The 11,621-nt window shown below is 38.4% G+C and overlaps 1 protein-coding gene across 1 annotated transcript in view; it reads right to left on the reverse strand.

The window, feature by feature from the left end:
• Nucleotides 1–2,901: 2,901 nt before the first annotated feature.
• Nucleotides 2,902–11,621, reverse strand: part of HECTD2 (HECT domain E3 ubiquitin protein ligase 2) — a 58,727-nt gene continuing 50,007 nt past the window's right edge. The window contains exons 16-20 of the mRNA XM_025881084.2: nucleotides 11,429–11,516; nucleotides 11,237–11,343; nucleotides 9,830–9,945; nucleotides 8,543–8,686; nucleotides 2,902–5,395 (exon numbers count right to left, since the gene is read on the reverse strand). Coding sequence (XP_025736869.1) covers nucleotides 5,275–5,395; nucleotides 8,543–8,686; nucleotides 9,830–9,945; nucleotides 11,237–11,343; nucleotides 11,429–11,516 — 576 coding nt within the window. The 3' untranslated portion in view covers nucleotides 2,902–5,274. The remainder of the gene's footprint in view (nucleotides 5,396–8,542; nucleotides 8,687–9,829; nucleotides 9,946–11,236; nucleotides 11,344–11,428; nucleotides 11,517–11,621) is intronic.

Consider the following 11,621-nt stretch of genomic DNA (forward strand, 5'->3'; position numbering starts at 1 on the left):
TCATCTCAGCTGAGGTCTTTATGTTGGGGTCCTGAGTTCAAGCCCTGTGTTGCGCTCCACGCTGGGCATGGAGCCTACTTAAAAAAAAAAGTATTAAGTTAATAAATTAATAAGCCTCGGTGCAAATAATCTACAGGAAGCAATATATTTCGAAGTTTCACAAATTGGATGGGGTAAAAAGAACCAAGGGCCATGCTTGTACAGGCCGAGCTGAAATGGAAGAAGCCATTGACTACACTAGAATTTTATAAATTTTGGAACATATCTACAGAAATCTTAAAATATAAATGTCAAAGATTGAAAGCAAGGGAAATTATAGGAAACGAGGAAGAAATGAAAAGCTGAAAGTAGTAAGCAGGATTAGGTGACTCATGGGGGTGATGAGACCTGTAAGGGATTTCAGTGAACATGAGTTCAGCAGACATGGCTCAGGCCACTTCATAAAGCCTAGAGTTTAAAAGGGTTGCTATGGGAATGCCTGAGTAGCTCAGTCAGTTAAGCATCTGCCTTCGGCTCAGGTCGTGATCCCAGGGTCCTGGGATTGAGTCACACATCAGGTTTCCTGCTTGGCGGGGAGTCTGCTTCTCCCTCAGCCTGCTACTCCCCCTGCCTGTGCGCTCTCTCTCTGACAAATAGAAATAAAATCTTTAAAAAAATAAAAATAAAAGGGTTGCTATGTCTATGAAAAGGGGATAGAAAAATTCTACTCATAAACCCACTACAGGTGAGGGGGTCCACATTTACACAAGTGGAAAAGAAGTCCAAGAAGTTAATATAAAAATTGGTGTGGGAAAGCTGGAGGGCCTTGGCTGAGAACAACATGGAACTACTCTGCTAGGGCACTTGCACGATTCAGAACCTGAAAGTAAACAGAACATACAAAAATACAAAATCACAAATCACACAAGGAAACAAATCACTATGAGATCCAGCAGATGAAGAAATACAAGCATTAGGGGCACCCGAGTGGCTCAGTTGGTTAAGCGTCTGCCTTCGGCTCAGGTCATAATCCCAGGGTCCTGGGATCGAGTCCTGCATTGGGGTCCCTGCTCCTCAGGGAGCCTGCTTCTCCCACTGCCTCTGCCTCTCTCTCTCTGTCTCTCATGGATAAATAAAATCTTAAAAAAATTTAAATCTTTATAAAAAAAAGAGAGAAATACAAGAATTAGTACTTCAAGAACTGAAGACTAGAACCATCTAAAAGAGAGTATCAAAGAGGGGACCTTCTTACACTGTTGGTGGGAATGCAAGCTGGTGCGGCCACTCTGGAAAACAGTATGGAGGTTCCTCGAAAAGTTGAAGATAGAGTTACCATACGATCCAGCAATTGCACTACTATTTACCCCAAAGATATAAATGTAGGGATCCAAAGGGGAACCTGCACTCCGATGTTTACAGCAGCAAGGTCCACAATAGCCAAACTGTGGCAAGAGCCGAGATGTCCAACGACAGATGAATGGATAAGGAAGATGTGGTGGTATACATACAATGGAGTATTACTCAGCCATCAAAAATGAAATCTTGCCATTTGCAATGACGTGGATGGAACTAGAGAGTATTATGCTAAGCGAAATAACTCAATCACAGAAAGACAATTATCATATGATCTCACTCATGTGGAATTTAAGAAACAAGGCACAAGGTCATAGGAGATGGGAGGGAAAAATAAAACAAGACGAAATCAGAGAGGGAGAAAAACTGTAAGAGATTTAATCAACTGGGGGTTGCTGGAGGGGGGGAGGTGGGCATTAAAGAGGACACGTAAGGTCGTGAGCACTGGGCATTACAGAAGACTGATGAATCACTGACCTCTACCTCTGAAACCAATAATACACTATATGTTAATTGAATTTAAATGAAAAAATAGAATACAGAGAAACTGATGCAAAAAAAAAAATACCCCTTGCCTAGTGAGACATCTACAAGGATAAATTCTAAAGCACTGTTTCTAGAAGAAGAAATATTCTCCTAACACATTTTTAATGCCTCAGAAACACTTTGAGTTCTTTACCTGTGGTTGTCCCCAGTGTCTGATAGTCAAAAACCTCCAGAAGGCTGCAGAAGCCGTGGTTTTAAGACGTCATCACAATAGCACATGCTGCCTCTTGCACCCATCATATTGTTTGCCATATGCCACGTGAGTGAGTGCTTTACATACATCGACTCATTTAATTCTCCTACAAGCCCACCTACAAGATAGGGAGCTTTGTTATTGCCATTTACAAATTATTTTCACGTGGTAATTGAGGCCGGGGGAGAATAAGTAACTGGCCAAACACAACTAGTGAAGAGCGGACCCAAACCCAGGCAGTCTGGCTCCAAAGCGCTGTTCGTAACCACCACACCGGACCAAAGGCTGTGTGGCCATCTGGGTGAATTTGCCATCTGATCGTGTATTTGCCACTGGGAAAACCCACCCTGGTCTTCTTCCCTCCCTCCTAGCTGCCTATCTTCCATGAAATCAGTCAGCTCTCTTCTTCCATGAATCACTCATGACATTCTCCCCTACATTCTCATAATCTCCTCTTTCTTTTCCTTAAGCATAGGAGATGTGGGCAAGGGGAGGAAGGCCAAACTAATGGTTTTGGGGAGGAATACTTAAGATCTGAAGTTGGCCAATGAAATGTCATACTTGGTTCCTTTCTGGGTGGCTTCCATGACGTGCTAACGTTCATCTGACAGAATGGTTTGTGACCATCCAGACACTGGATAGACATTATTTCATACAGAAAAGAATGTGAAAGAAGTTGATTTTATTTGGTGTCAACATCAACACATATCTTTTGAAGCTCTATGTATTTTTTCCTAAGCACTAGTTTAAGAGACAGTGTAAAGAAGAGAACAGTTTGCTTTCATAAGATATTTTAAACTTACGGTTTTAATGAATTGCCTAATGTTAAAAAATTGAGCTGAAGCCTGACTGATTGTATAACTTTAATATTTGAAAAATTTTATCCAGAAATGAACTTAATACAATACAGATTTGTACAAAAAAGACAGACTGTTAAAAACTTTTGATCATACAGACAAAAATATGATTAAGCAAAGATTTAAAAAGGACAGGACATTTTGTAAATACTGATAAATACTGCACAATGCTTTAATTTACTGTGGCAGATATAAAAATCAAGACTTCCTTAACAGATTATATTTAAAAAAGCAACTACATGAATTTTCTAGCTATTTAAATTAAGAAATAGGACAATAGTGGTTTTGTTTTTTTTTTAGAAAATGAGGTATTATTACACTGTAAACCAAAACCAACATAAATAAATAAAGGCAATGTGTAATTAAGTGATAAATGGTTATAAATTTCAACTTAATAACAACAGACAACAATAATTTTCTAGTTCCTTATGGACTTTGTCATTTAAAAATTTGGCTTGCTTGTGTACTTATTTAAAAGTGACAGAGCTATCGATAAACAAGCACATCATTAAACATGCAGACCAAGCCAACACAATTTTTCCATCTCTACCAAATAAAACTCTGTTTTATTTAAAACACTTAAATCTGATTTCTTATACGTGATTCTTTTGTGCTTATTAGTAAGTAAAAACCTACGTTCTAGTCCAAGCAGTCTAACAGAGAAGCAGTTTTATTTGCAGATGGATAAGAAACAGAGCAAACCAAACAAAACCAACATGCCTTTAACTCTCTTAGGCTTTTCCAAGATTCTTAAGAAGAAAAATCCTTTACATAGTACACCCAGTGGAAAAGCAGAGTCACTTCCTTCGCAAGAGGAACAGTAAACGAAGGAGATTCGCAAATTGGCCCCAGCCCTACAGGAGAACGAGTTGATTCGTTCCTCCACCCGAAAAGAATTCTGCTGGTTGGGTGTAGGAAGCATAGCAGTAAGAAAACAGTGTAACTAAGAAAAAACTGGGGGACAGTATTATTTGCCTGTGAACCATATGCTGGTACTAAATGCTGGCTTCATTATTATTGCAAATGTATCTTCAGAGTTTCCTGAAGGAAAGCTATCAAAGTATAATAGAGAAGTCTTGATTTGGAAATATTTGTAACATGCCAATAAAACTGCTTCATTTGCTGTAAATAAAAAGAAAACCATTTACAGTCTGACTTAAAATGTAGTTTCTTTTTACATGCTACTTGTTGAGAAACTCCAAAAAGGGTACTTTTGAATTTACTACATTCAGAATCCAGTGAAATACAAACATTTTGGCCAAAATGTTGAACTTTATTTTTACACCAAGCTACATCATTTTGACACAGATGTTATTATTGTATTCACTTTTGTCAAATATCTTATCCTAGCCTTTCCCCAAAATTAGTGTGTCAGTACAACTGGTAATCAAAAAATATTAGAAATAAGCCTTGTACATCAATCAAATTATATATAAAAACAGTTCTTTTGTGCTTGTAATTGACTTAATTTATTAACAATTAGTTAGATCTGATTTCCCCTCTAATGTCCTGACCCTTAAGAAGAAATGATCATTATACAAATATTACAGAATACTCAAAGTAATTAGTTTACTGCCAATGTGCATGCAGACTAACATTACTTAAAAGAACAGAACCTCAAATCCAATTAGTCTGAAAATAGTTAACACTCTTGTACAATCATCTTTATTGATTTGTAAAAGCTGTATACACATCTAAAACCCTGAATTTACTTTGTAAAAATAAATCTTTTAGCAATAAATGGCACTATCAAAATCCCATTATTCTCAGGCTATTATGTAGTTATTTACATGCTTTTCAGCAACAGTTGAAAAGAATCTTAGAGGACCAAAGCCAGTATATCAAAAAAACAAACAAACAAACAAACCCTGTAAACAGCATTTATACTGTTGTTGTTTACCTCTATATGAAAATATGGCTACATGCCTTACACGAACGAGAATGGAGCTGTGCATGTGTCTGCCCCCGGGGCCCAATCGGGCCCCACCGGGCCCCACCGGGCCCCACCGGGCGCCACTACGCGGTCGGCGCTTTCTTCACTGTGCTTTGCTTTCCCAGTGGAGCACTGGTGAGAAAGGACCTATGGAGAATCATAAAGTGCTATAAAAAGGAATGGCTGGACCCACATCTGTCTCTGCCATCTGGTCTTTTCCTCAAGCAATTTCTGTGTTTTTAGAAAATCATGCCTCCCCCACTGAACATATTTCATATTTGATTTAAAAAAAATCAGTATTTTAAAGTTAGTGAGCTTTGTCAAGGTGCTGTGAGACAGAGACATGAAAAGGTTAAAGGCACAATAAGAGGGAAGTAAATGCTACATATAAAATATATTTCAAGTCTTCTAGGTTACTCAAGTCCAAAACCTTCTGAATTTGAAATTCCAATGATCAATTTCTGTTTTAGGTCCTTTTTGCTCTTGTAGGGGGGAAGGCAAAGTTGATTGAAGCAGGTGTGGGCCACAGGCAACCTAGGGGAAAAAATTTCTTTTTAGAGATACTAAGTCTCAAAATACATACTGGATCAGTGCAAAGCTACTATCAAACATCGCTATGCCAAGAGGCGACTCCTTAATTCCTTCACTGAACAGATACTTACAGAGCACCTACTACTATGTATCGGCACCGTTGTTCTAGACACCCGGGCTGGGTTTACAGACCAGCCGGTCAATGTCCCTGTGCTCTTGTGAAACCTGCATCCTAGAGGCATCACTGTTGGAGGCAGATCTGAATTTGAATGCTGGCTCCCCAACTTACTGGCCGTGGGATCTTGTTCGACTGGCTTCATGTCTCCACGTCTCAGTGTCCTTGTCACCACAGCAGGGTGAACTATCCAAGTGGGTTGTTTAAAAGATTTAAAGAGCTATGCGCATAAAACATCCGGCAGAATAGTGGATAATACAACTGTTATTATTATTTCAGTCTTGACTGTCCAAAAATAATAAAAAGAACATTCCTGGATATTTGACGCCCGTGCTCTCAGTGCCGCTGCCCTCAGGCACACGCGGCATCCATCCTCTGCACCTTTTGGACCAGCCCGAGCCTCTCCCTGATGACACTGTCTATCTGCACTCTAGATTGCTGCCCTTTTCCTAGGTCCTTCCTTCATCCTGCAGACTTGAGGACCTCTGCAGCATCAAAACAGCCATCGGAGAAGTCAGTGAATAAAAATGGGGAATGTGCCAGAGAAAAGAACATTTTCAAACAAGTTTGTAGGATCAGAAACTAAACTTTGACAGCCCTCTGTTTTAAAAGATTTAAAATCATTACAATCAGTTTGCATTTACTGAGTGCTTGGTCTATGATAAGCACTGTGCTAAGTGTTTTTATATGCAGTGTTTAATTTAAGCCTCAAAGCAACTTAAAGAGTGGTTTTTGTTATCCTCATTTTACTGATGAGGGAAACTAAGCATGGGAACATACAGGTTAAGTAATCTGTTCGACGCCACAGAGCTGGTAAAGTTGTAGACCCATTACTCAAACCCACATCAGCCTTACCTCACACCAATACTGTTACCATGTAAAAATTTAACATTCTTATTTAACAAAAATCTAGTGGATCTACAATGGTGATGTACACATCTTTGATGGACAACTATATTTAATCTACGTGAATGTCCTACTGCAAATCCTAGAGTTGTGGAAGATTCATGCCTAAACCACATGTGCTTACAAAATAATCCCTGAAATAACAATAGGAAAAGTTTAGGTGTAATATCACTTTTGTATTAAATTAAATTACTCACATTATCCTTTTTATTTATTTATTTATTTACTTACTTACTTATTCTTAAGGTAGGCTCCACACTGGGTGTGGAGCCCAATGTGGGGCTTGAACTCATGACACTGAGATCAAGACCTGAGCCAAAATCAAGAGCTGGGCGTTTAACCAACTGAGCCACTCAGGCACCCCTCAGGTTACTCTTTTTAAGTTGACAGTATTTTTGTTAATCAATATTTTGAAAAACTAATTTCTGTTAAGTAAATAAGACTATAACCTTAAAAAAAAGCTTCTTTTGAATTTTTTTTCATTTTAGGTCTTTCAATGTAAATCTTATTTAGACATTTCTTAATTATATATATATGTATATAAATATTTGTTCTGTATTTTAATATAATGTTGATGTTGACTGAAATATTCATTCAAGAAACATTTGCTGAGCACCTAATATGTGTGTGGCTATTTGAAGAATACAAAGATGTATAAGGCATGGCCTCTGCCCTGAGGGGCAAAATGACTAAGATAAAGGTGCAAGATGCTAAGTGACATAGGATTTCTATAAAATATTTGAGGAGTGAATCAAAGGAATGATGATTTTTGGCTTTACAGAAGAAGTTGATGTGAAACTGGGTCTTTGAGGAGGGGTAGAACTTTCTTGAGTAGAGAGACAGCAAGTGAATGTCATGTGTTGGGAGAACCACTTAAAAGTATGAAAAAGGAAAGGACAAAATGTGTCTAAGGAACAGCAAAATAGCCTGTTGACTAAAGCATGACAAGAAAGGAAAACTGCTATGTAATCTTTTTTTTTTTAAGATTTTATTTATTTGACACAGAGAGAGAGAAAAAGAGTGAGCACAAAGCAGGGGGGAGTGGCAGGCAGAGGCAGAGGGAGAAGCAGGCTCCCCACAGAGAAGGGGGAGCCCGATGTGGGACTCGATCCCAGGACTCCGGGATCATAACCTGAGCCGGAGGCAGTCGTTTAACCAACTGAGCCACTCAGGCGCCCTGCTATGTAATCTTGGGGAGAGGACTGTAGAGCTTTATTGGACAGGCTCTAGAGTCTAGAACTTAAACTGAAGGAGAGCAGCAGTAAAGCTATTATGGCCCAAGGAAATACCATAAGCAAAGCAGTGTTAAGGAAAATGAATTTAATAAGATAAAATAATTAAAAAGGGAAGAATGTGAGCAAGTAGACCAGGAAGAAGGCTATTTCAATAAGCTAGGAATGAAGCTAAAAACAACTACATCAGGGTGGTGGCCGTGGGAAAGGAAAGGACAGAGTCCAGGTCTAAAATGAAAGGAAGAGCTGACAAAGCTCAGGGAATATATTGGGTGGGAGAAAAAAATGATTCTAATAAAAGCAGCATCTACTCAAATCAGCTCTAGATATTATAAGGTGTTTGGGAAAACAAGTAGATCAGCATCAACCCATCAATAATATTAGAAAACAAAGCCATCATTCAAAGCCATCATTATTACTTTCGTATGCAAAGCGCACTAGATTAAAAAAAAAAGAGGACTACTACTACAGGATTTCTTGTACTAACTATAATACAAGCCAAAAAACTCACCTTAATATTTTTAATAAAAAACACCTTTAAATAAAAATGAACATTATACAATGTACAACTAAAAGCCAGCTAGATTCTAAAAGAGACTACAAAGCAGTTGACTTAGCAAAGTAAAAAGTTGATAGAAAGGAATTATTGGTATTGGTAAGTCTCAAAAATGAAGAGAGAACTTTAATGCATACTCTCTCTCATTTCAAGGTTATATTTACTCCCAAAATTTTTTTTCTACAAAAATGACTTCTGATTGAAAGAATCCTTTAACTCCAAACATATTATTATTAGCAAAACCTACAGATTAAAAATAAAATTACAATCTGGAAATTTACCAGTTAGTAGAAGTTTCATTCTTTGAGATTTTAAAGTTCAAGTCAGCCATTCCTCCTACAGGTACTCTGTCACTTCCTGTAGTAAAATGTAGCAACTTCTTTTGAAGATCAAGAGGAAATCCAAGCACAACATCCCAAAAATATCTAAAGAACACCAAAGGAAATTTATATAAAATGTCTTGTCAAAAATCCTGCAGATCAGAATAAAGTAACATAAAGTAAGCTCTAAGGAAAAAACTTCCCTTAAACATACATAATAGCCCTTAATGTGAAGTTAAGGAACGACAAGCTTCTATATACGAGTTAGATTTTTGACTAACATTATTATGAAAGTAACTTTTTTTTTTTTAAGTAGGCTCCATGCCCAGCATGGAACCCAATGCGGGGCTTGAGCTCAAGACCCTGAGATTAAGACCTGAGCTGAAATCAAGAGTCAGACGCTTAACCAACTGAGCCACCCAGGCACCCCAAAAGTAACATCTTTATAGAATTATAAAAGTAGTCCAACAGTAGATAGTACAAAAGCCATTTTTCTCCTCTATAATTTACAAGCCTTATTTTTTTTCAGCACAGTGCTAGTAAAATGCTATTTATAAGTATAGCATCCCCGAAATTCTAGAACCCAAGTCATTTTTTTTTAAGATTTTATTTTATTTATTTGACAGAGAGAGATACAGCGAGAGAGGGAACACAAGCAGGGGGAGTGGGAGAGGGAGAAGCAGGCTTCCCGCTGAGCAGGGAGCCCGATGTGGGGCTTGATTCCAGGACCCTGGGATCATGACCTGAGCTGAAGGCTGACCCTTAATGACTGAGCCACCCAGGCGCCCCCCAAGTCATTTTTTAAAAAAGTAAAATCTTGGGGCACCTGGATGGCTCAGTAGGGTAAGTATCTGACTCTTGATTTTGGCTCAGGTCATGATCTCAGGGTCATGAGATCGAGCCCCGTGTTGGGCTCTACACTGGGTGGGGAGCTTGCTTAAGGTTCTCTCTTCTACCACTGCCCCACCCCCCGCCAGCTCACATGCTCTCTCTCTAAAAAAAGATTTAAAAACAAATCTCTATACTTTTGTAGAACCTTATTTATATCACTTTCTCCCAAGGGAACTGCTAAGTGATTTCATATTTAATATTCTCACATTACTTTCTAAAGATAAAATAAGGCAGTGTGGAACTCTACAATATTTCAGCTAACTTACTTGATTCAAAGATTGTAAATGATACAAATAAGTTACACTCTCTTTCATCCCCTCTCCGGCAAGCTGACGCTCAGAAGTAGAATGCGCTAACCTTATAGTTAAGTCTGTTTTTGCGTAGCCCTCATACTGAGTACTTCTCTGCAGAGCATGCATGTCCAGTTCGGGACTTCCACAGACCAGAATTTCAACCTCTTCTGGACGAAGCAGCTGCCAATAGTTATTTTCCAAAAATGATAATAAAAAGTGATGAATAAAAAAATGAAATTGGAACTATCTTCACTGAATCAAATTACAAAACATATGACTTCTTTATAGTAAACCAAGCCATTTTTATTAAGGAAAAATCTCCATTTTTAGTTTTCTACTGAGGTTAAGATATTTTTGCTCCTGAAAATTTATAAATCTTGTCAAACTATTAGGCTCTCCCCTTTGCAAATAGTAATTAGCAGTTTGCCAGAAAAACAAGCAGATGACTAAGCATGAATTCAAATGACAACTCTTCCCCGCCCCCTCAGGCCTGCTTGAAACTCTCTTAGCTTATTCCAGCCTCCTTCCAATAGACCACACACCTCCCAGGGGCACTGTAGAGTTTGGGTACTTGATTATATCTGCCTCGTGTAGTTCACTGGTTTTTTCACCTACATAAGTTGTCCCTCACCTAAAGAGATTAAAACTTAAGAATAGAGACCATGCTGTGCCATTTAATTCTTATTTTCCCTCCCTCCACCCCCACAAGGAGCAGTGTGTCATCACAGACAAAACCCAGTTAGAGCTCAATATAAGTGCTCCTTTTTCAGAGGTGCTTTTAACAACAAATACGTGACAGAGGTTACCTTAAAACCAGTTCTCTCCTATAACAATAACTCAAATGGAAGACCTTACTCCAAACGCACATACTAAAACTGAGGGGAGATACACGTGGCATGACTAGCGCCCCCTGCGTAGCTGGGGGAGAGCAGGGCTTCTTGAGAAGACTGACTTTTCTCAGACATGGTGTTCTAAATGGCACTGACCCACCTTCACCTGGCTAAGACATGTCAAACCAACCAGAGTTCATCATGACTCTGAGGACAAACTACTTCCTATGGGTAAAAGGTAACTCAGAGTTGCAGCAGGAAGAAGTTAGAAATATGTTCCTTAATCAGAAGTTGTGGCTTCGGCCCTGGAGCTTACCTGTTAACTCTGTTTTCTGTGATTAGTCCCTCAGTATTAAGACCTTGAGCCTATGGGATCTCTTCATCTACTCTTAAGGAAATTTCTTAAAGCCCCAAAAGACATAGTATAAGACAGAGCCCAAGGAAAGAAAAAGGGAGTTGGCTGGTCTTTTCTCCCATTACAGAATTAAGGCTGAGATGAGAAAGCTATTTTTACTTCTAGCTCTACCTTTAAAAAGTAAAAAATATTTTCTATTTTAGAAGCTTATCTATTCAAGGACTTATCTGTCAATATTATAGTATTACAAGATCTAATTGAAAGCATAATTTAGTTTTAAACTCACCATCAGGGCATTTGAAGCACACACACTATGAAATCCATAATAAAATGCAGCAAATTGCTTATAGATGGATTTGTTGAGAAGAAAGTCAATATAAAGCTGCACATATTCTGGAAAGCAATTTTACATCCGTTAAACAGTAAAAGTAAATGGTAAATATTCATGCATTTCAATTAAGAAATGGTGTCTACTTACCTTTCCTATTTTGATTGGTAACTGGAATTTTATCACCACCTGGCTTTAAATTGTAGGATTTAATTATTCCAAATTCTTCTTGAAAAACCTGTTGGGAGATTCCAACACAAGATATTTATTGGTATGGTTAATAATAGGCTTCCACGAACAGGTTTGTAAAACTTTAAGAGCACGCCTCCCCCCCCCCACCCCC

This window comes from Callorhinus ursinus, unplaced genomic scaffold (genome assembly GCF_003265705.2).
Source record: "Callorhinus ursinus isolate GAN/ISIS: 27379988/994484 unplaced genomic scaffold, GSC_fseal_2.0 scaffold20, whole genome shotgun sequence".
Lineage (NCBI taxonomy): Eukaryota > Metazoa > Chordata > Mammalia > Carnivora > Otariidae > Callorhinus > Callorhinus ursinus.